The 25,583-nt window shown below is 39.4% G+C and overlaps 1 protein-coding gene across 1 annotated transcript in view; it reads left to right on the top strand.

Moving 5' to 3' along the window:
• The window catches only part of RFX4 (regulatory factor X, 4 (influences HLA class II expression)), a 58,088-nt gene that overhangs the window by 445 nt on the left and 32,060 nt on the right, over positions 1-25,583 (top strand). Inside the window, exons 2-10 of the mRNA XM_009878303.1 lie at positions 7,849-7,910; positions 11,329-11,542; positions 12,355-12,432; positions 14,238-14,401; positions 16,729-16,829; positions 18,651-18,709; positions 20,272-20,416; positions 23,937-24,031; positions 25,454-25,571. Coding sequence (XP_009876605.1) covers positions 7,849-7,910; positions 11,329-11,542; positions 12,355-12,432; positions 14,238-14,401; positions 16,729-16,829; positions 18,651-18,709; positions 20,272-20,416; positions 23,937-24,031; positions 25,454-25,571 — 1,036 coding nt within the window. The remainder of the gene's footprint in view (positions 1-7,848; positions 7,911-11,328; positions 11,543-12,354; positions 12,433-14,237; positions 14,402-16,728; positions 16,830-18,650; positions 18,710-20,271; positions 20,417-23,936; positions 24,032-25,453; positions 25,572-25,583) is intronic.

The raw sequence follows: 25,583 nt of genomic DNA, 5'->3' as shown, positions 1-25,583 counted from the left end.
AGGAATGTTTCAAGCATTTCCCAGCTATTGCATTCAGATGGGTGCCGTAAGGCTTACTGGTTCTCTCCTAGCCATAGCAGCTGGGTTGGCAGGTCTTCGAGCTTCTCTTTCACTTTTGTTTCCCATGCTGATTTTTGTTCTTGTTTCTTTTGCAATCTTGTATGGACCTTATTTTCTTAATCAAGCCCCTTGAAGATGTAATCTTCTTCCTCTGCACTGGCTTCCCCTACCCTCCATGACCTCATTTCATTGCTTAAAATTTACTGTGCAGTGCTAAGTCACCTCCCAGACCCTGCCGTATCTGTGACACAGATCACTCGAGTTTCTTGTGGTGCAACCTCCATTGCATCCTTATGAAATATTCTTCCCACAACTCCCATATGCCCCCTGGAGGTTAAGCGCTTTCCCCTTTTGTTTTCCTTTTTTTCTTTTGGTGCTTTCCTGCCTGTCTTTTGGCAAGCAATAGTAAATTAATATTTGAAAAGGAAAACAAAGGATGCTAACACTTTGCAGGGTGATTCTCCCTCAGCCTGAGGTCCCTTTACCTCACTCTGGCAGCATTAAGAGGTTTAACAACAGCTGCATACTCACACAAACTTCAGATTCTCTTTGTTGCTCCCTGATTGGCTTTGCTGTAAATAAAAATTAGTTTCCAATAAATTTGTTTCACTAAATAAATAAGGATAAAGTCCACAACTGATTTGTAATATTTTTAAGGAAAGAAATCTTCTACGTTTTTGACTAGTATTTCCACCGCATTTCCAAAAAAACTGGACTGAGGCACAGTAACACCAGCAGAAAAGTGCTTTTTCTCCCCAATAGTTTGCTTTGCTCCAGAGAGGTACAAGCTGTACCAGCCAGAGTCCTCTTTTATCACTGTGCACTGTCTCTATGCCCAAAAGTTTTGCCAGCAGTACTGGTCTTCCAAGCATGATTAGCACAAACAGGATTTACAATTTCATGCTATCATACTATATATTTAATGTTTAAAAAGGACAAACGAGTAGCCTTTTTGAAACCTCTTTCATAATGACGTTGCAATGTGATTGCATTCTGAGTTATCTCTGTATTGAAATGCACACATCTTGAAATTGTCTGCTGTGTCTAAGGAGATATTTCTCCTGAACATGTATTTTTTTTTTCCTGTACTCTCAATTTGCTCCTAAGCAGGCTCAATAGTAACTTGTATTGCAGGACAAATTTACTCTTAGTAAATTAGTCATTATAGACAAGAAAAACAGAATTGGGGAAAAAGCAGTCTAAAGCTGAGGATGTAGTTTCAGTTGTTGCATCGAAGGACCATAGCAGCCTGTCAGCACTATCTGAGCAGTCCCTGCTCCTCCTTCATCCCTTTTTAGCAGCTACGGTTCCTCACTGAAGGCCAGTTGACCAATATGACTTTTCTCCCAATTCAGAATCTTCTGGGCCACACTCCTCTGAGAAAACCCATAATGACACACGTATCGCAGAAGCGAGTGGTCATGCTGACCTGATGTGGGTGACAGCGTAGTTAGAAAGGTCTTCGACCCCTCGGCTCTGCTTTGCTGACCCCTTGTGTTATTGTGCGTTGCTGCCTTTTTCTCCTTGAGCTTGGGGATTAAGAAAACCAGCAAGGACATTTTGGTTTCTTGGGAGTGACTTCTCCTTTCCCAAAGATTCGTCCTCTAGAAAAGGGATTTTTACTGGGTTTGCTGCTTCAAGCGTCTGACTCCTAGTTAGGTGTTCAGCATGATGTAGGGCGGCCTCTGGGCTGCTTTACCTCATGCCTTGTCAACACGTCCCAGAGGCTGTTCTTATAGCACAGGAGCTGCCAGAGTGCAGGGGTGCTGGCACCCAGCCTTTTCCCACAGATAGGCTGGGTGATGGCAGTAAGTGTGCTGGCACCAGCACAGAGTGGGGGGAGTTGCGCGGGGTTTTAGATCTGCTTGGCTTCGGCAAGTCGGCACCAAAAGTGGCTGCAGCTCAGCTAAGTGTCTGAATCAGAGCATTCGATGTTCGCAGCTTTGTTGGGTTGCAGTAATCTGTTTGATCATGCCGTAGGCTGAATTCCATCTGGCCAGAGGAGCTGTTGAAGGAGGGTATTGTTGCACATAGAAGATTTTGAGGAGAGGTCTCACAAGCTTCACTGAAGAATCTGGTTCATTTGGAGTTCCACATGGAGTCTAATGTCTGTAGCAGACAGAATTGGGCACAGGCATTAGAGAAAGTGCCAGCAGGCCCTTCTGACTTGCTTTGCAGTATCAGTTGAGATATTATCCTACAGCTGGACCATACCCTGCTCCAAAAAATGATGAAAGTGAGTGGAGAGAAACGGGAATATTATTGAATCTAAACAGGCAATGGATCTGGAGTCAAGTATGCTGGACCCATACACAACAGTCTTCTCTCCTGGGCCATGCAAGTATGCAAGCAAAGAGTAGAGTAGATCTAGACAGTCACAGCTTGATGGTTCTCGGGGAGAGAAATGATATCTTGTAACAGACTAATTTGATTACGGTCTTTCCAATCAGTGGATGTTTCTTGGGGAAGACCTTTCTTGGCCTTTTCCTCAAAGTAATGCAGTGTTAAGCCATCCTCAAGCCATCTTGGAGCGAAAAGGTACCTGTTAACCTGAGTGTTCGTAGTAACAGGCTGTCTCAGGGCAGGATTTTCAAAAACACGGAAGCAGATAGGGGAACCCCAGAGTGATCCAACCAGAGCAGTACCAGGCCGAAGATGGAATGAGCCTAAAAATCCTGCACTTATCATATAAGACAGAGGATATCAGTGTTTGTGCTTCACAGCAGTGAAAATAAGCAGCAAGAATAAGGAAAGCATAGCTGTTTGGGAGTATAGTTATATTTGGCATCACTGGCTTCTTTCTGTCTGCCATGGCAAAGTTTAAGACTGAAATGCTACAATAGAGTCAGATCCTGTTAAAGAATTATCAAAGGAAAGAGAGGTTATTCCACTATATTTAGAATCTCTCTAGAACCTCCCAGAGCTACTAAAATCCATTTCTCATTCTGGAAGAGCACAAATGCTGGGTTGCAACTTGGATTTTATTTCATTAGTCTGGGAAGTTCTAGAAGCATGGCTAGAATTATTTCAAATAGAAAGGAGCAAGAGTCATGAAGAATAACATCCCTCTAGATTAGATGCACTTTAAAAATGAACATGCTTTTTGAAAAGTAGCAATTTAAATTATTTCAGGGAGAAGACTTCTAAAAACCGTCCTCTGCCTGTTTCCCCCAGAGCAAAAATTTAATATTTTGACACAGGAAGTGAGGAAAAAAATACTTCAGAAGCTTCCAGACACCTCTGGTTTCTTCCATCCTTATTTTTTTTTGCATGAAGACAGGTGCATAATATGCTTTATAAGAGGATTTGGTGGTTTTTTTCCCTGTGGTTTGTTTTGTCATCTCATATCATAGAACAATTTAGATGGAATAATTGGGAAACATGAAGTTTGCAGTTTGCTAGAGGATGCAGTGAGGAATGATGGGTCACAGTGTAGAGATGAAGGCAGAATAGACAATACATTCCTCGTTTTAAAGCTGGGGCTGGGGCTGCTTGTGTTGGAGTGTCACAGCTGGGGATGTGAGGAGAGATGCGGCGGCAGAAATTACCGCTGGCAGTAACCAGCACAAAGGAATGCACCTTTGCAGCCATTTCACAGAATATTAAGGGTTGAAGGGACCCTTGAAGATCATCTAGTCCAACCCTCCTCCCCTAGTGTAGATCACACATTTGCAGGTAACAGAACAGCTCCCGCAGTTAGCCATGTCTGACGTCCGTAGGTTGTGCAAACAATGCAGACTCACAGAGGAATTGCATTTTTCTCATTATTGCTCATAAAGCTTTCTGTGTTTTGCATGGATGCTTAAGCAACTTATTTAATTTTTACCGCATTCTTTTAAGAATGGTCAAAAATACAAGTAATTAGTCATTTAATTCAAGTTTATTCAGATACCTCTACTAGGTTTAAAAAGCTAAAATGAGATAAAAATCCCGTTAGCTCCGATATCTGTGCAATATATGTTGAGTGTTACACTACTAGTGGTGTAATCTCAGTGTGAGTGATATGAGAGGACTTCTTTCCTGCGTTCACTCTGGCTGCCCTATACGTTCAGATTACTGCCTGTCAGAAGGAAAAAGGTGCCCTTATGGTCTATGTGCACAGGCATTCCTAAAACCATGTGTCAGGATTGTCTGCAAAAGGGTTGAACAAATGCTGACCTGTATGCACTAATCCCTGAACAGGTGTAAACTTTATATATATTGTTTGGTAATGTAATGACTTCTACCTGGCTCCTATGCATACAGTAGTCAATGATCAAAAGAAGTATGGAGTTGCAAAAAGATGAGGCAGTTCTTAATATTTATTTTAATTTTTTTTAATCAAGAATAGCATACAAGATCATCTGTAGTCAGAAGGCAAGATGAGATCTTGTGAAGGGCACAAAGCAAAGTGGGGAAGAATACAACTAAAGTTTAGTAACTGAGAAAGAACTTGAAGGAGCATTGGGTTTTGCGGCTAATAGAGTAGAGGCAAAAGTAATTTGACGTGAAACTCCTGGTCTTCGTGTGGCTCAAAACTAAAAAGCTAAGTAGCATGAAATAATGCCTAACAGACAAATAGTTTAGGTGGAATTTTACTCGGAAAATATAAAACTTGTACTGTCTTGCTGAACGGATCTCATTAGGGTGACTGGATTTGTGGTCAGTTTGGAGAAGCATGAGATGAAATTTCAGTTCCATTGAAGGACAATGGTAAAAGGCCTGCCTTCTCTGAAATTCCTGTGGATACCACCCATTAGGGAGCCGGTTAGCTTAGTCGATTAGAGCGTGATGCTGATCAAGGTCATAGGTTCAATCCTCATTCGGTCCCCATGTGTTGCCTGATCTAGTTGAGAGGCATCCCTGCCCATGACAGGGAGGTTGGATTAAACGATCTCCAAGGTCCCTTCCAGCCTAGGCCATTCTATGATAAGTCTACAATGAGATCTTTTTACCAGTGCTTCAGCTGAGAAGCCAGTGCTGCTGTGAGAGCAGCGACTGGGTTTCATTCAGAAAGCAGCTCAGACTGTGTGGTCTGGTCTTGATTCATTTGCTTACAGAACCCCACTGCAGCGATGGAAGGAAAATGATCCAATTTGGTTTTCAGATCCGAACCTGAAGTTTCATGTCTGACAATTAGGAACCCCCTTGCCCCCATACCCAGCTGTAAAATTAACTCATTTTCTCTGTAGGTCTTTAAAAGTCAATAAATATGAAACACAGTGATGATATATTTATAGGGTGACTTTTCAGGCTGAAAGTATGATCTAGAAATGAGCATTTAGGACCCTCTGCTTTTTCCATTGATTTCAGCATGCAGTGAACTCCACTTTGGCCTGATCTATTTTCCTCTCTCCTTTCAGGGAAATCTCACTGCCTTTGGCACTGTCATTACACAGGGATTCACATAAATGTAGCTGAATATAAACATTTATGTGAACAGCTAGTTCATTTAGTACTTGACCTGTTTTATTCCAAACACAAACATAAATACTCATGCTGATGTGTATGAGCACCCAAGCATGAGTATAAATATTATACATATTTTTACACATGCAGAATTAGATCCAAAAGTCCTGACATTTTTTCAAAGGTTTTCTGTACTATTATTTTTTTTCCTTTTTTTTTTTTTTGTGAATTTGTGGCAAAGAGTATTTTAAGTGACGCATACTTTTCAGCTGTATTCTGCAAGGTGTATCACATTGTTTAAAATGTGCTGGATTAAAAAAAAAAAATCCAAACAAAGAAAAGAAAAAGGGATCATCTGAGCAACTGCTCCATTCTTCTTTTTTTCCTGATCACCTCTGCCCTGCTATGTAGAAATGGACTGATTTATTTAAATCCCAGGAACTCCCACGGCATATGGTTCATAAAGCTGCATTTACAGTCTGCATTGTAACACTTCATCACTACTAGAAAGACCTTAAAGTAGTATGGGTTCATGTTGTTCCTAAAGAAAAAAATAAAGTAAAAGAATCTCTAATATTAAGATTTTCTTGGAGTCTGCTGCTGTAAAACCAACTTTTGGAAAGCAATGGTATTTTCTGAATGACAACTTCCACTGCAAAAAAAAAAAAAAAGAAATAAAAAATCCCCTAGCCCAGAAAAACCATCCTCAGAAAGTAGTTCTTCAACACTGCCTTTTTTCCCACAGCCTTGTGGAGCCCCCAACCCTGTCTGCAGAAAATGAAAGAGAGAGGGGTGGGATTAATGTGTAATTAAAGGGAATTTGGAAGGCTGAGATGTTGCGGAATGTTAGATCAGTAGCTGGAACAGCATGTGGTGTTCTTTAGGCAGGCTTCATTGAATCCATACAAAAAAAGAAAGAAGGGCTGCTTGCCTGTCTGCTCATTTATCAAACAGCTAGGCTGAACTTTCACAGCTCCACAAAAGTGTTTTACTGTTTGCTGAAGTTTTGCTCCAGAAATTAAAGCTGAACAACCTAGCGACTCTGAGTCTATGCTGTGTTTTTGACATCAGCTACATTGTGCAAAGCTCTTGGAAACCCAATGCAGGTCAATTTTTACAAGATACAAAGGGAAGATGTTTGCTTAAAAAAAAAAATAACTGAAGAAATGGTCAAATATGTGGCATTATAATGTCTTTATTTATATAGTGCCTTTTGATCCCAATATGTGTTCCAGAGCTTTCAGTTATCAATCAGGATTAAATATTCGTCACACTGGCAAAATGACTAACGGTTAAAAAAAATCTATATTATTTAATCAATTTTAATTGACGTTTTCTTCTGGCTGAGCAGTTATATTCTATCTTCTATGCCTGTTTTCCTTTAATATTAGTCAGTGCCCTCCCCAGAAGAGGAAACATTTAGCAATTTATATAATGAAAACACAATTAAAATTGATCGTAAATTAGAAAAGGAAGAATTTCCGTTTGCAAGTGAATCTTCAAGGCTTGCTGCAGTCTTGCTTGCATGACTGTTCTGCCAGAAGGATTTTCCTCCCACTGCAGACCACACTGAGAATAAGGTTCAGCCCTGTGAGGTGCTGAGCGCCGCCTCTCCGGCAGTGAGAGCAGAGCTTTTGCATTCAGGACTACTCTGCTTGACAGAGGCTCTGGTTACTGAAGGCACAATCTACGTTCATTAATCCATTTCCTTAAGTGCATCCAGCACTGAAGAAGTTTTGGTCTACAGTAGCAATATTCTTTTAATCTCTGCTGACAGACTCGAGTCCAGATTCTTGATGATACCCTGCTGTTTCTGAGATGCACTTGTTTTCCCTAGAGGATAAATTGATTACAAGCTATTTTTACCAATGCAGCCATGAGTGTTCCCCTAGTAGAAGCGGTGCCCCTGTAAAATACCAAAATCTTTACAGGGAGTCATCCTTTAGAAAAAAGGAGTGATTAATGGCAGGACTGGGAAGGTCTTTAAAGAACTGGGGCCTCCAAAACTCTCAAAAGGAGGGTTTCCTCTATTTGCAGTAAAACCAAGTTTGTTGATCCTGCAAACTGACGTAAATACATAGTAGCGATTCAAAGTACAAACCTCCTTAGTTTAGAGATAGATCTTAGATTTTTAAGGAAATGTGTTCCACCCTGGCAACTTTTGAAAGATTTTATTTAACTGAATGGTAGTTAATGGAATTATACTGAGTTTTAAAGTCTCCTTCCCCTATTTCAATAATGCAAAAAATAAAAAACTTTGTTTCTCATTTCTCCTGCCTTGTATTTTGCTTACAGCCCATGACAGTTTTTCTGCTTTTCTGTCTTAACAGTCTGTATTAAATTAAGTATTTGTAAATGTGCTTTTTAATTTTTTCTAATATCAGTTCTATTTATTTGCAGATAATAAGGCAGCAGTTTCCACAACTAACGACAAGAAGACTTGGAACCAGAGGCCAATCAAAGTAAGCAGTGTATGGTATTATAATCATCACACACAGTGCCCCAGCTGGCTCTGGCTTTACTGTATATAATAGTATAAGATCAGGGAATAATTTGGGGACTTAAACCCCAACTTTGATGGAGGTTCCATTGGAGTGTTTACATTGTTTTATTGACTCACCTGTTGTCCTGCAAAGATAGTCTACTGGAGGCCTTTTACTGATTTCATCAGTATTATCTTCCATATTGTCTGTATAATGTTTTTCATCTCACCTCACTTTACACAATGTAAAGCATGTCTACACCTAGAAGTAATGAAATGACTGCTGGAGGCCGGGAAATGACAGCTGGTTAACATCATGTTTCAGTTTAGAGGATGAGTGGCAAAATGCTATCCGGCATTTAGGTGGGAACGTCCACTGGCCTAAACTAAAACTGTCCACAAATCTGCATTTAACCTTAATTTTTCCTGTGTAAGGAAATCCAACATATCTTTAGTTGATCAAGCAATTAGTTTATTGCCTTACTCAAAAAATGATACTTCTGAAAAACTGTTCATCCTTATTCCAGAATGAGAAATTGTTTCAGAAAGAAAAATGCACTTCCTGGGGTATTTGACTTTTTCCATTTGTTGATAAAGTGTGATTCTGCCAATTTACAAAGAGGATAGAGTGATGTTTTTATACTTTTTTCTGCTTGTGTAGTCCATGAAATTTTTCCAGTGGAGCTTTGGATCTTTATATGGCAAACACAAACCTCCTAAACATATATATGCTTTTCTTGATCAGCTTTCACAGAATCTTACAGGGTAGTCTAAGAGAGCAGTCTCTGCAGATCGCAAGTGGAAAACTATGGAGGAGAAGTGAAAACCTGGGACAATGTGTTTGCAGAATTTTGCTGGTAAAGCTCTTTCAAAACAAAGACTAGAAACACAATATTGCTAAATGCTGAAAAACAGATATACTGTGAGAATTGAACTTACACACTAAAGCCAGAATCACCCACTCTTTAAAGGAAAAAAGAAATCAAAGTGCTAAAAGAAATGCCATTAAAATTAACTTTACTGTGCTCCTCTAACATGTGGTCCATGCCAAGGAGTGGCAAAGTCCCTCTTTGATGGGACTTTGGTGATGTCCTTTCCCCCATCTTGAGATTCTCTGAATTTTTATAACTAAGCTTTCTTTTTCTAGAGTATTTAGGCAGCTAATTGAAGGTGTGAAATTTCTTCCCAAATGCAAATTCAGAGCTACTGTAACATCACTCATAATAAAGCTACCAGAAAACTCTCAGGTGGAAATTCTGGGCTAGTCCAACAGCATATTAGGAAAGCGTGATAGGTCTGGACTCAGAGAATAAGGATTTAGCGCTGAATGTAAGTTCTGCACAGGTTCATGAAACTCTGCACAAGTTGCTTTATGGAAATGTTTAGGTGAGAGCACCCACTGTGAGGCATCGAATCACTCTGACGTTGACTACAGCTTCGTTATTTGTCCTCCCATTTAATGAAAGGAATGAGTGCTGCTGTTTTTCCAGACTGGAGCTCCTCCCACAGCTCTAGGAGTCTCTCATAGGGGTACTAAAGGTATCTTGCGTCTCCGAAAGCTGTGTCTCTCTACTCTCAATGAGGCTGAAGATCAATGAGACTTAATACTTCTTGCATATTTTTCCCCTCAACCTGCACGGCTCTCAGAGGGGCTTTCAGATCACATACTCCTCTCAGGCCACCTTTGCAAGGGTTCTGCTCCCCATCTAGCAAATAAGAAGGGGTTTCTGCAAAGCAGGTTGTCTGTACTCTGCAAAATCCTTGGCCTTTGGAGAGTCCCTGGTCACCCCTGTGTCACTCAAATTTCACAGCCTCAGTAGGTATGAAACTGAGTTCTTCCTCTCCAAAACAGGATGCCTACATCTTCCTCAGTGACGAATACCCGAAGGATTATATCACACAGAGGAATCATTCTCATTTGATCCAATGAAAAAGAGGTATCAAGACACACACTACATGCACACTGTACTTCTTTACAATAAATATACCCTTTGCTAGACCCAGTACAGCTGTAACTGAGCTTTGGTTCTGTCTGCAAAAACCTCTGTCTGCATTCCAATTAAGTGTTACGTAAAGAATTTACTTTAGGCATTAGCACTTCAGTCCCTTTATCACCAACTGTGCTGACCGATTGCTGCCAGTATGATTTTCATTCCACTTCCCTGCTACTGCCAAAGGAAATTTGACCATACAAGTGGTTAAGATTATCTGACTTCACACTGTTCTGCCTTCAGTCTTTTTATAGCACGGCTGCCTTGCAACATTACAAAGTTCAGAGCTACAATGGTGCTACACTCTTGGTCATCAGTTGTGCGGCTTTTCTTTTTTTGCAGCTGGGTTTATTGCTGTAAGCATGCAGCTGTTTTCTTCCACACTGAACTTAAGAACGGTTCCACCACAGGTGAGCCATGAGAAGGCAGCTAAATGTAAAAGCCAATTCTTTCTCTACTGTAGTTTGAAGCTCTGCAATTATATACGCAAGAGGTTGGTTAAACTGATGGAAACTACATGACATGAAGAGAATTTTCCTTCTTTCTTTAAAGGAGTGCTGGAGATGCTGGATCCATGACACTAAAAAGCATTCCATTATTTACCGTGAAAATGACTGTGTTGTCTGCATGTTATTCTTCTACAGATCAAATTTTCAAGCCCTTTTTACTGACTTGAATTTGGGATTTTTTCTACTAGAAATACAGAAAATCTTTGTAAACTGCACCAGTGGAGCTTTGCCATTTGGGTTGATAAAATTACTGAAGGAGGAAGCTACTTGCAAAAATTTTGAAGTTAACTTGGTTATTACTGTCTATATGATTTTGAAGCTACTAGGAAATCTCTTTTCCAGTACGAGCCTTTTTCCCATCTCTCTTCACTGAAGTGTTTTCAATTTTTGAAATGTTTCTGATCAACCTATTTGCAATAAAGATTCACGCTTTTCAGGGATCAATCCAGCCCTCAACAGTCTGAGAATCAGGGAGCTGAAAGAACAACAGAAGGGCCAGTCCAGAGGGTCTGTACCTCTGCTTGTTGCTAAACTAAAGGAGCAGCTGCACAGCAGACCTCTGCCAACAAGTAGCTTTAGGATGTTGGGATTTTTTTACAAGAATAAAAAACAAAATTGAAATCCATTATTTTCCTGCCCTGCAATGGAATCAGCTTTAATAACTCTGAAGAGAGCTACTTTTACCAGATGGAATGAAAATTGGAAGCCAAATATATTACCGCAATGTCCTGCTACTGAATCAATGTTTTTTAATAACATGTAAACTATTGCACAGTCTATTTTGCTGTACAAATCATTAGCATTATCAGTTTCTCTTACTCCCATATATATATATATTTTTTTTAAAAAAAAATTTTCAAACAATCTGCTTTATAAAATATACGTCTCTGTGTATCAGGTACCATTACTACGGAATTGCAGTGAAAGAAAACTCTCAGTATTACGATGTGATGTATTCTAAAAAAGGAGCAGCCTGGGTCAACGAAACAGGAAAAAAAGAAGTAACTAAACAGACAGTGGCGTATTCACCACGATCCAAACTGGGAACATTACTGCCAGAGTTTCCAAATGTCAAAGATCTAAATCTGCCAGCCAGTCTGCCAGAGGAGAAGGTAACACTTTGGAAATCTTTTCTCAGCTTGTCTTGTTTTTTGGGTTTTTTTCCCTGCTTTATCCAAAGTATAAAGACTTAACATTATAGCAAGTTTAATAACGCTTTGGCTTTGTTTATGGGTACCTTAATAACTCCATATGATAGGAAGAAATATTCTCCCTTAAAGTAGGCAGCTGACACTAGCAGCTGACAATATTTCTAAAGCCCTTGTATGTTTTTTAAAGACGCATTACATATGGCAGGTGAGGTTTGAGGGTAACTGTTTAAAAATGTATTATAGCTCTTTACTCTGCGAACACATTTGATAGCAAACTGAAAAAGAGTTCTGACGCTTTCTTGAGCAGAGAGGGATTTAGTGCATTTCTTATCCTTCTAGGCTAGAAATTAAGAAAATCCTATCTGCACATATGACAAAAGTGCTCTGGCTGCTCTTAGCTGAGCTCGCTAGTTTTCTGATGCTATTCACATATGTAGTATCAATGTAAAGTGGACAAAAGAATAGGGTTTTATAGTTCTTTATGTCCTAATTAGGGCCACATTCTCGTCTTTGATCTCACTGAGGCTTTTTGAAGAATCCCCATTGACATAGAAAAATCCATGAACTCAAAGGGAGAATTTACTTTTAAGAAAAAAACTCATCTTAAAACTAATCTAACTAGTCTAACTAGTCTCTGATTTCATTATTTTTTGCTATCGTGCATGAGTAAGATAAGAAAAAACTTACTTTTTTATGCTCTATATTCTGATAGTTTTAAAAGCAGATTTCTTAAAGTAGAATGATCTTTTGTGTGTCTCCCTCTTCTTTTTCAGGTTTCTACCTTTATTATGATGTATAGAACTCACTGTCAGAGGATACTAGACACTGTAATAAGAGCAAACTTTGATGAGGTACGGTTAGAAATTACAGTTGTAGTTTAGTGATACTTAAAGTATTAATGAATCAGAGATCTTATTTTGAATGTGATATTACAAACATGGTTTTGCCAATCCTTTTATTGAATGATGAACAATAGCTACACTTGAGTTTATAATATGTGACCGATAATGTTAAGTCTCACTTACAACACTGTACAAGTTAGAGGAATGGAATGAAAGCAACGGGAATGTTTTTTCTCTCCATTCTCCAGCAGGATTAAGGTAGCAATATCCCCTTATGAGATGTTGGACAACCCAGTTCTTACAACTCAAGAAGTGTGTCTACCACCACTCTTGTAAGCTTTGAGTTGGGACTGAGCTCTGCAGGATTTCTTCTGAGTGTTCAACATAAGCCCAGGGCAGGTGCCACAACTGAAGTGGTTGGCTCTGCTGGTCTATTTACAATGGCACAGGGTGGATGTTGGGGAGGGAGACCTACAGCCTCCCAGATCTCCCAGAAAGCTGTAGCTGAACTCTCCAGCAGCTCAGCTGTACTGCACTGCAGTGAGGAACACACACACTGCTCAGCAGTTGATATCATCCATTAGAGAAGGATGAGGTTCGTACCTGCTGCATACCTGACTGTGTCTGGGGGTTTTCTGGCAGTGCATATAGACAGCTCTGTAATTAGAGCTGAAAAATACAAAGTTACTGGAATGCAAGTAGTTTTACGTCACAGGAGAAAGTCTCTAGTCCAGGAAAAGAAGTCTGACTATAGATTTGCTGAGAGACTGATTCAAATATGACATCCAGGTCCTGGAAAAAAATCAAAAGAAACTGGTCTTTCAATTCTGTCTTCTGAACAACGGCAAGAAATTCCCTTCTTTTCTTCCTTTCACTGTTTAATTTTCACACTCTTCTGGTGTAAAGCTGGGGCTTTTTATAGTTGTTTTACCCAGTTGAGATGTTTCCGTGTGAGAAAAATACGTGATGCATATTCAGGAAGTTTTGCTAGATGAGCCTCAGAATACTTTCTTAAGAGGAAGATGTTGTATTTTGTTAGGGAATCTGTTTGCCAGGATCAATGGTGGGGAAAGGGCCGATCAGCAACAATATATAAATGGCAAATTTTTTTTACTGCAATTGGTGTGATTACTTATTTCAGTATAGATTGTGTGCAAAAGGTTACTAGTTATGAAAGCTGGTGTTCTGACCCCTGTAGAACTGATCATGTTGTTCACTGAATAATACCTTTATTTCCGAAATGTAAACTTTCAGAGGTCTACTTTGCTGTGTCTGAAATGTCCTCCCCATTTTTTTTCTCTTATTTCCTTCATAGTGTAGGAAAGACAAAATCCAAAGCGTAGTGTTTCTTTTCAAAACTAAGACAGAAAATGGTATATTGACCCCTGTAAGCCATACGCTGTCCTCCTCTCCTTTCCTACACCAAGCCCTAGATGGCATTCCTTTGCCTAAAAGGACAGAGAGCAAAGAGAGAGAAAAAGGCTTGACATGTGGAAGCCAAAGAGTTGCACTCACCAGCTACTGATGTAAGGTAAAAATACAGTGGTTCCCATGGGTCTCTCTACTGTAGTAACACAAAGACACCTTGTCACCAACTCAGTGTCCCTTCACGCTTTGGTTGATTATCTCATCGTGTGCTGCCTTGCAGTAAAAGCCTGTCTGGTTAAGGAATATGCCTCGCCCTTGTTGTACCCCATCAGTCCAGGTCTGGGGCTGAAACAAATGCTGTGTAAGCAGGATCATTTAAAGAAGATGGTATTTGTGACCTTTGATTATTTTAATTTAAACATCCCTGCTTCTTCTCGTGACTGCAGGTTCAAAGTTTTCTTCTGCACTTTTGGCAAGGGATGCCTCCTCATATGCTGCCCGTATTGGGTTCTTCAACTGTAGTGAATATAGTGGGAGTTTGTGATTCAATTCTGTACAAAGCAATTTCTGGAGTTTTGATGCCAACGGTACTACAAGCATTACCCGACAGGTCAGTACAGCTAGCACTGACCACTCTTAGCTCAGCTGTCATTGTTTTATGTCTTTTCCTCGAAAATGGCACCAGTTCTCAGAAAGCTGTTCGCTGCCACCTATTTCCTGAGTTTAAATCACAGTGTAAATTCAAAAGAGTTGAAGAGCTGACATGTTCCTGAAGAAGTGCCCAGATTTTAACAAGACTTGTATTGTGAAAAACTTACTATTTTTCTGTGCAATAAAGGATACCACCTTCTCCTTGGTTTTTTAACATCAGCCTTATAGTCATGTCCCAACTTTCACGGAATTTCAGAAGCCTGTATACTGCAGAGTGCCACACTGTCTTCTGAAAATTTCAGACACTTTTTTGCTAGTCAGGGATAGCAACGTAACAATATTCTGAATGATAATGACAAGAGGAACTGGCTTGGCTGCTCTGCTTCTAAATACTCACATGCATGTTCAGGCACTGCAACATAAGCAATTGTCTCTGTCAGTTGGAATCCAATTTTTATTCTGTATAAAGAATGAAGATCATACTTGTGAAGTCTTGGACAAGCTGGTTTAATTTAAATACTTTCCTGTGAAGAACAGATGCATGTTTATTTTAGGATCACTGTATTAATATTAGGATGTATTTGCCCCATGTTTCTCTAAGCTAAATTAACTATTCCAGTGCATGTGGTAGATCTCAGCTCTTCTCCTCCTACCTGGAGCTCATATGAGTCAAAGAAGTCTTGTTTATATAGGTAAAGCAGGGCAGAGATCAAGAGTTCACAGCAAAAAGTGTAATCAGTGAGTGCAGACAAATTGTATCCCCCTTTGATTTTCCCAATATTAGTATCAGGAAACTCTCTTTTTCTAAATATGTATGTACATCTGTAGTATTATTTGACAGATACGTTCCTGAGGCTGAGTAATTTGTTAAGAATGTTGCTCTAGGAGCTTCTTATTGGTACTATATATTTGGGGCTCAAGGTTGTAAAGCATCTCTAATCATAGCAAATGTTTTCAAGATGTTGTTCTGCTCTCCTATTTGCAGCACATGACTGCTAAGTACAGGCAAAGTACTTTTTCCACAAGAAATGTGTTTTAAGCATGGGCTTTCCTTGATAAGACATGTACTTTCTTACAGGTTTTGCCTCTCACTCCCCCCTAAATCTATTTCACTGCAAGGATTAAACAGAACAGCAGTCCTTTTCTCAAGCTGCTTAGTTCTTTCATAGCAAATAAGGAGAGACTTGAGTGTGAATATAGACTTTTGTAATGCATATAAAGGGCCAGATTGTGGCTATTAAGCCATAGCCTGCACTGGAGGGGGTGAAGAAGGGTCTCATTGCAATGGAAGCTCCTGAAGGAAATCTTGCTGACTCAGCCAGAATCCTCTGAGGTACTTCCTGGGAACAAATCTTGGCTGTGCAGAAAAGCCACTTTTTAGTGGGTGCACCAGTTGTCAGCCATCCTCGGGCTTGTTAAGGTGTCTTTGTGGAGCAGAGCAGGCCTATGGCCATGTTTACTTCACCAGCTCTGTTCTCAGCGCAGTGTGTTAGGAGAACAAACAGGAAAAGCCGCCTGGCTGAAAGAGAGAAAGTTCCTTGCATCTTTTGTGTATCTAGAGTGTTGCTACAGGCAGAACCAGCTGTTGGAGTCCTCTGCACAACACCCCGCATTTCCCTGGAAACTGTCATTTTACATTGAACAATTCCGAGAAGAAGGGCACAATGAGCTGCCTACCAGGGCTAGCAGGAAATGATGGAGCCATCGGGAAAGGGTAGAAAGGCAGAAGAGAGAAATCTCACTTGCCTGGGAAAGTTCCTGTTGTGTGCAGAGCTAAGCAGGCGGGTCCTGCTCTGCCCCAGTGTCCCCCACCTGTGCGTGGGCTTGGCCTGGAAATTCCTTCCTCCCATCACCGCCCACTCACTGGCTCCAGCCTGCAGCATAATGGGCTGTTGCTTCACTCGCACATCCCTGTGTACTTCTGTCTAAAGGTAGACACAGCTGAGCTGGGATCCAGAGCTTGATCTATTGTCTTCTCGAAACAGTGATTTTATGTTGTTATGTTTGTACAGAGTGGGAATGATTTTATTTCGAGTTTGGAGGTATGAAAGCAGTGCAGTACAGAGACTCATTATTTGTGAGGTTTTGAGCATGGTGATGTTTTCCTTTTCCTGCAAACTTTTCCGGAAGTTTTTCTTCACATCTACAAACCAAAATATGTCAGCAAATCTGCATAATAGTAAATAATAATAGTAAATAGTTGACTCATAGTCTTCACATGTTCACAGATTTCATAGTATAAAGCTGGGAGTAAACATGTTCTGATGTAGCAATGTCTCTTTTTAGTTTGACGCAGGTGATCCGAAAGTTTGCAAAGCAACTGGATGAGTGGTTGAAAGTAGCTCTCCACGATTTACCAGAAAACCTACGAAATATCAAATTTGAATGTATGTATTGCTCAATCTCTCTGCTACTAAATAAGTGTTAAATAAGTGTTCTCTCTCCTATTAAACAGTGTTTGTTGATTATGAATTAATTGGAAGTGATACTAGTGCTCTTTTAGGAATCAAAACCTGTAAGCATTGTGAATCTTGCATTCACTTACAATCTTTCCTTGTTCATGAGAACCAATTTCATTTAGTGAAATGAGGCACTGCTTAAAATGAGAAGAATTGCTTTTTCTTTCTTGCGAATTCTGATAAGAAATTAATTTTGTTGATAGTAAGCAGACATTAAGGATGATATTAGGCGAAGAAAATTATTAAACAAACCTTTAGACTAGCACAATTTGAATACAGCTTGAGGCCCTAACTTAAAAAAAGTGCCAGAGTTAAAAATGAAGGAGATCAAATTACTCTGTCACCACAGGAAAGGGCACTAGTTCTTTTCAGACGTGCTTTGTAGATGCCTGCAGTGCACATCACCTATTGATAAAGCCTGCTTTATTTCACGGCTCTCAATTCTTTGCCTTTCATGAGCACTAAATTCCACACCACAAAGTTAAAGGGAAAAAAAAAAACTAATTTAGGAGAAGGATTAACTATTTTGATCAGCATGGAAAATTAGGTGTATATTTTACTGAGAATAGGAGGTAAGGTGGAACAGCTAATTTTAGGGGGTTTTGTGCTGTTTGCTAATTTATTTTAAAAGTTATACAAAGTCAGAACTGACAATATGCTTTATCAGTTAAAAAATACAGAGAATCTGCAGCAGCAAAATCTTTTCTGATCTAACATAGAGAGAGAACGAGGTGGACAATGCACTTTTGAGTTATTCTCAGTCTGTACTCTTTGTCTGCCTCTGTGTACAGTACAGAGGGGAAGCTTACTCTGTGGCCATGCCTAAGATTTGGATAGCTCTGCAGCTCTTTGCTGATTTTAGTATAAGGAAAAACATGAGTGCATCCCACCTTTTACATGAGCCTTTGTTGCTTCTGCAATTGTTTCCTCCTCATCAGAATTTGTGATGATGTACACAGCCAATGGAGGTACTGACAGGGGTAACTGCAAGCCTCAGTCATGTTTGCAGTTCCTGAGTCACAGATTTCAGACAGAAGATGCACAATACAGCATTTAAAAAGTTTGTTTTCCAAGTGTAGGAAATATCTTAATACAAGGTGCATGTTGCTTGGAAAGAGCTAAAACGGCAGTAGACGACTGGCAAGTGCCTCCTGGGCCATCTTACCCCATAGCACAGCAGTACATCTGGTAATTTCTTTCCGAAAATTTTAATCAAATTCTCCCTGAAACTGTATCAGATTGTAGCTCATGCTAGGCCAGTCAAAGTACTGCTCCAAAACTTGTTTGCATTAATGCTTAGCAACCTTTTCTAATTTCCATGCATAATGTAGCTGTCATTATTTTATGCCCACTTGCTCTTGCACCAACATTTTTCTTTCTATTAAACAGTTCTTTCTGGTCTTCAGTTCCTTTGTGTATCAAGAGAAAATTTGTTATGCTGAACAACCGAAGCTCTTCCATTGTCCTCTACGTTTCTCTTGTCATCTCACTATTCAGAGCATCTATAAATCATTGCTTGTAATATGCCTCTGTAAAACTGATTGAGCATCCAGATTTAAGGTTTTAGGTCAAGGTTTAAACTAAGTTGAAATTGAGCTAGTTGAATGAGCTTTTTGTAGCCATAATTGTGTATAGGAAACTGGATTTGTTGTTGTTTTTTTTCTTGGTTCTTGGTTTAATTTAGCATATTCAGAAGTATTTTTCTTTATTTAGCACAGTATGCAAACATGTGTTTCTTTTTTCCCACAGTGTCCAGAAGATTCTCACAAATACTTCGACGACAGACATCACTAAATCATCTCTGCCAAGTAAATAATTCAGTTACCCAAGTTTGTTGAATGCTATTTTTACTGACTTTTTCAAATAATTTTATGAATCAGCAGGCTCGACATTACTCAAAGTGGAAGAAATCATGTTAGCAGTTCATCTCCAAGACATTGTGACCACCTTTACAAAATCAAAAAGTAACCAGCAGAAAATACTTTTCTAGACAATTGGCAACACCTGATCACTAAATTCAGCAGCGTACTTTTATGAAACAAAAATTATTAGTTCATTTGAAGGAATGGCTCATTTTCAGGAAATAAATGACACTCATTCTGTTGGTTTCAGAGCAGTTTGTATTAGAACTGTTGCAAAGTAAGAAAAATTTCTATACGTCTGACAATAAATTCCAAGTCTAATTGTATGTTATAAATCATATGTAAATTAGTAAACGGTAAAACACTTGGACCACTGGGATTTAAAATAGAACTGTCCTTGCAACCGTAGCAAGTGAATATAAAAACTACACTGAAGTAAACTAACTACCCGTTAGTTTAGATCACAATTACCTGTCAAAAATTCATGAGGCTAAATTCTGTGTGGTATTAAAAGAGGGAGAATGCACTGAATTCAGTAACGTTTCACTCATGTGCTGAAGCAGACAGTTTGTTTTCCCTGTCACACAAAAAACTCCACTTTTGGAAGGTTAATCCTGTGGGTGGTGGAGCCCACTGGAAGAAGCTCTGGAGAAAAAACCCCAGCACTCCTGCAAGGACTTCTTTCTAGAGTTCTTCGTTATTTTAGAGCTGGAGACAGAGATATTGGTGCTAGCTTTCCCTAAACATGGTGGGTTATCACTGAACTTTGGAGGTCCATAGGCATTCAGAGGAAATCAAGATACAGAGACCACAACCTTCTGCGTCAGACCTGCGATCAAAGAGGTGGCTTATATGAAGGACTCTTCAAACTCATCATTTCCTTTGGGAAGCTGATAACCTCAGTGTGGGTTATCATCTCTGCTTAATTTAGAGAGCAGTGGTTTATGTTATATGACCACGACCTTGTGTCCCTTCCTTTCCTCTCAGCCCATCCTCCTCATTCTCAACAGGTGACCGCTGTCTCAACCAGCCAAGAAGCAGATCTGATGCAGAGGCAAATGAGCTTTAGCCTTTTCATGTGGCTGAGGGAAGAATGAGAGTCTTCATAGTTTGGGAGAGGGAAAGGTGCAAACCTGACCAGCATTTGTTTGGTTTTGGCTTGATTTTTCTTGTTGCTTTTTGGTTTTGAACAGAAGCTGGTCAAGAAAACCAACAGAGCTGTTAGAGCCTGAGGAGTCTAGCAACAGCACCACCAGATTAAGGTTGCTTATCAGGGTTTGTGGTGGATGCAATCAAAATACTTGCAGTTGATTAAAGCAGGAAAAATGCCTTGGGAGTTCTCTGTGGTTAAAGCGCCCTGTAATGCCCATAAGACATCAAGCTGGTGGGTGGGGGTCCAGGAGGAGAATCAATTTAGTGAGCCTAGCTAAGGAAGCGTAAAAGGGGATAAAGCCTATTTTTTAACCTAATAAACCATGAAATAATGTATAGCTTGGACTGAATTACAGGCATCAAGAACAGTGATCCACAGTGCAGACATCACATTTCAAATGCTGGAGGACTGGAGGAATGTGGATCTGAATAGCATTACCAAACAGACCCTCTATACTATGGAGGACTCGCGGGAGGAACACAGAAAGCTCATCATACAGTGTAAGAGCAGAACCCTCAAATAAAGCCAGGTGAACTTGGTTTCCTGCTGGAAACAAAGCCCAGTGAATGTAACACTGCTTTTGCAGACATTGGTTTGCTTGGAGGCTTATGATAATATACAGATATTTATCAAAACGTAACGAAACCCTGTCAAGGTCTTATGTTCTGAGGTATAGATCTAAGCATTCTCTCATTAACGAGTTTCTTTTTAATATCCAGAACAGCCAATGGCACAAAACTTGTGCCCAAATTCAGGAGGAATTTCCCCATAAACTTCAGCAAACAATCTATGAGTTAACCACTGAATTTGAAGTCCAGTCTCTCCTGCTGTAGAATTTCAGGAGAGCTCTCTTTTGAATGACTTTGATATTGAAGTGCTGTGTATTTGAGTCCCTTGTAAAATTTTATTTTTTAAAGTCTCCATTTTACAATGTTTACATAAACAAGATTATTTGGTGATTATTTGGTGGGGTAAGCTTTCACTGATAAGGGAGTAAGTCCCTTATCAAGGAAGCTCATTGGTTAATTTAGATTCTGCCTAGTATAGGGAAGGGCGTGAACTGAAATGTGACTCTGGAGATTTTGGCAAATTGGTTTTAAAGTCAAAGATTTTCTGCAAATATAAAATTTAACTTGCATTGTCCAGCAAGGGTGCATTTTGGTGAGACATTGGAATGGGTTACCAAGAGGAGTTGTGGATGCCTCATCCCTGAAGTGTTCAAGGCCAGACTGGATAAGACTTTGAGCAACTTGGTCTAGTGGGAGGTGTCCCCACCCTTGGCAGGAGGAGTGGAACTAGATAATATTTAAGGTCCCTTCAAACGTGAGCCGTTTTATGATTCATTCTATGACTGTAAGCTTAGGTGTAACTCTAAGCACACTGAGTTTGTCCCTCTGAGGCACCAGAGGTCACCAGCTTTGTTTTTAGCATCTTTCATAACCTTACTTCCCTTTGAACCACCTATTGTCTTGCAATCTCTCTCCTGAGGAGGACCAGTCATCTTTTATTCAGATCCAGCCTTAATGAGGAGCAACCCAGGCAACCACTTGTGGGACTCCTGCAAGGGTGGGTTTGCTAGTGGGGTAACTCTTTCAGTGAGTGGTGGGGAAGAGGAAGGGTGACACCTCCACACGTACACTGGACTCTGCAAGGCTGACTTTGGCACTTGTCCCACCATATTAACACTAGAAGTCTTCTCCTCAGTTTACGGATGGGCCTTGCATTCTCTGTTAGCTCTTTTTTCCAGTGAGAGGGGCTTGGTACTCTTCCCCCTCCTTCTTAATCCTTGACACATTTCCTGACATGGCCTTCTTCCCTTTTGAGGAGATAGAAACACGATGTGGCAGCAGGAGAGGTAACATCTAATGAAATTGGAGTCCAGAAGCTGGGTATATTCTTCTGTCATCTGTTATGTTAGTGGTCATGGTAGCATAGGGTTGATGGTTGGACTAGATAATCTTAGAGGTCTTTTCCAACATTAATGATTCCATGATTCTATGTCTTCAATATTTACTTAACATTCTTCCACTGGCCAAAAAAGAGAGTTCTCAAAGTTATAATCCCTAGTAGCAGCAATAGTGCTGTCTCTCACATGGAAAATCCTTACTGTTCAGAAAAGCTTTTAGTATATGTGCTAATTATTTAAGTAGAAACGTAGAATTTTCCTGAATGCTAGTGTATTTGAACATGTTTTTCCATGTTTTAGGCCCATGGAGTCCATTAAACAATTACACAGAAATGGTAACCTAGTATGAGTGTTCATTGTGATATGGGATTCCACTGAGATGTAGAGATATGTACAGAGACCATTCTAGAACTTATATTCTTCCCCCATCTTTGATGTTTATTCTAGTTGGCAAAAGATATTTTCAAAGTTCATACTCTGTATGGCTCATATGACATGAAGTTAAGACCTTGGTGTTAATAATCAAGTTCTTGGTATTAATAATCAAGAAAGTACAATTTCAAGCTACTGTAACTGAAAAAAAAAAATAAAATGTTTATATAAGCAATCTTAGAGAGAAACAGAAAAATCACTGGATATAAGAGAATCTCTTTCCCACTCTGCTATGGTAGCTGTCTCTGACATGATTTCCTCTTTACTCTCTCTTTCTTAGGTCCTGTTAATGCACTTTTAGCAGTCACTAAAGGCTAAAGAGTTACTTTTCTCAAATAGGTCATTGTACACAGCTGCATTGCTCCAGCATTGTTTTTTCACTCTTGCTCCCAACTTTGCACAGCACATGAACTACTTCATCTGTTGTATCGGGCAGTTTTTGTCCAGCCAAATACTTAGGTAAGGAGGCAACGTTCAGATTTCTCTATGATCCTGTCCTGAGCAAAAGCAGGTTGCCCAATGAAGTAAGGCTGGGCTAAACATCATTACTTCCCTTCCTCACCAACTGATGTTTCTGACTATCCAGCCTCTGCAAGTTTAAGATGAACAAAGTTATGGTCAGATGTGAAGCAAATGCATTCCCACTCACCTTGCTGATCCAACTTGGAGACCAGGGAGCTTACTCTTTGCATTATTCTCAGATGGCCTTGCTGGCTCATTTCTCCAGCTATCATCTCTAAACTTTGCCTGCTCCACCTCTCTCACTGTCCTTCCTATGGTGGGAAATTCTGTCCTCCTGTTATTTATAATTAAGCATAAGTGGAAATGCACAGCATGTTGATATCATCCTGTAACACAACAGGTGAAAGCGTCTTTTTTCTTGACTTACTGGGCCTTTTATTTTAGCTGAGTTGGAGGAGAGTTTCTTATGGTGTCAAAGCACATGATTCTTTGTCTTCCAGCCATTGATTCTCATAAATAAAGTAGAGATTTGCAGTTGTAAGAGCTGCAGTTGAATGACTTGATTGCTTTTACTTTCTGTATTGGAATTTGAATGTGTGTATTTGGGAGAGGTTAAAAGGTATACAGGTTGCTTCTTGAAACTCTTTTGATAAACCAAATATAGCACTTGTGCATTGGTAGCAATTTGTTTTGAAAAAGTAGTAGTTCTGGAAATTCTGTGTGTGTGTCTGGCATCGCAAATACATGATTTAAATCACAGTTTTGCAACTAAAGCATTATACAGATGAGAGCCCTACCAACAATACTCATCCACTTGGTGCTTAGAAGGATCTTTATGCATTTCTAAATCAATTTCATGCATGACCTTGTTTCATCATCAGGGTCAAGGCCCAGCTTCACACTCTTAGTAGAGAACACCATAAATGTCTCACTTCCGGGCACACCAGACAGCTGAAGCTTAAATCAAAAGATTAATTTGAAACACCAGGTTCTGATTTGCTGACATTAAAATACCACTCCCAATGACTTCACTAGAAATAAGAGACCAAGCAAATGTATTGGGTCAGCACTAAGAAAGATGTGTTTGTTACAGCTAAGCAATCTGTTATAAAAACCACAGCAAACCTGCGATGTTATTGGCAGCGTTTTGTGATTTGTTTCTCTTTTGCTCAAAATGGAATCCAAGCACTGAGGTAGGCTGTTTTTTCTCTGTCTGTCAGTGTATCAGGAGTTTGATCACCTTCTGGAGGAGCAGTCCCCCATTGAATCGTACATCGAGTGGCTGGATTCCATGGTGGACAGATGTGTTGTAAAGGTTGGTAAGCAGGAGCAAGGACCCGAGTCACTGATGTGCATTATGAGCTCTCTTCAGGTCAGAGATTTTTAGCAAAAACAGAAAGAGAAAAAAACCCTCACAAAACTAGACATTGGTAATAAGCAGCAGTGGGCAAAATCTTACCTGTTTTCATGCTCAGTGTAAGAAATGCTCACATTCAGGATTCAGCTTTTTTTCTACTCTTGTCTATTCCACCCCAAAAGCTGATATTCAAGAATAGATTCCAGTCAAATCAATATTTCAGGCATGCGGAGACATGAGTTCAGAGTCATTCTAACTACATAGTGCAAATAAAAAGCATAATTTAGTCTGGCCTTTTAAGGTTTTAATGAAAAGAACATTTAGGCCAGCTAATTCATTTAAATGCATTCAAATATCAGGATAAATGTCTTCGCTACTTTTCAGTCAAGGACATACTTATATTGCCTTTTGAGCTAGGACTTGTATTTTATTTTAATTTAAGTGCGTACCGAAACCTACTAACAAATATTTTAAAAAACCTTCAGAAGTGATCAGGCATCATTGTAATTTTACATAGATCATGAAAATATATGACCAACTATTTGAACTTCTATTACTAACTATACTTTTTGTTAGGATATTCTATTAAGAGTTTCAACTCTTCATTCTAGTTGTTAGAGCTTAGAAGAAGAAAAAAAAAGTTATCTTTCTCTCTGCTGCAAAAGGTCCACACAGAAGACAACAGATACTTCCCAAATTTACTTAAATATGTATATAGTTTTGGGGAACTTTTCTTTTAGTCAGTGGAATACAGTTTGGAATTCAGACTATAACTGTTAATTTTTGTTAAGAACTTGATACTAATTTTATTAGCTAACTGGACGAACCTAGTCCTTTAACTCATATATGACTATAGTAAGTAAATTTTTGAAGAGATGATGCATACAGTGTGCTTTCTGGCAAGTATTTTTGCTAGTAAAATGACTATGTGAATTCAAAAAAATAAAAACATGAAGAAAAAATTATACTCAGTCATAGTAAACTTTAATTGAAATATTAATATAAATCTTCAGTGTAGATCAAGCATTCTTGATTATAAACTTTGTCCTTGACTAGGAAACAAGAATGAACCTGTAAGTAAATACATTACAATGAATATCTGAGCAATATTTTGGCAGACTTTTAATAATTTATAAAGGGAATTCAATCTTAATGTTGAAAGATACTTTGTAATTTCCTCCTTCTGAAGGTTGTATATAGTTACAAGATAGGTTTCTGTATAAGGTTTTTTGGTTTTTGTTTTTAATTTTTAGTGTACGTTTTAATGGGAAGATAATGGTAAGTAGTTCAGTATAAGAAGACAGATATGTGCATCATTCAGCTGCATCGGGCCATAGATATAAAAGTTTCTCTATGTCAGATGTATCTGTTTTCTTGCAGGTAGCTGCCAAGAGACAAGGCTCTTTGAAGAAAGTAGCTCAGCAGTTCCTCCTGATGTGGTCCTGTTTTGGCACTCGAGTGATTCGGGACATGACTTTGCACAGTGCACCCAGCTTTGGTACTTTCATTT

Source organism: Apaloderma vittatum, unplaced genomic scaffold, assembly GCF_000703405.1.
Source record: "Apaloderma vittatum isolate BGI_N311 unplaced genomic scaffold, ASM70340v1 scaffold761, whole genome shotgun sequence".
Taxonomy (NCBI): Eukaryota; Metazoa; Chordata; class Aves; order Trogoniformes; family Trogonidae; genus Apaloderma; species Apaloderma vittatum.
The sequence above is the reverse complement of the archived record's forward strand: the minus strand, read 5'-3'. Positions and strand labels throughout refer to the sequence as shown.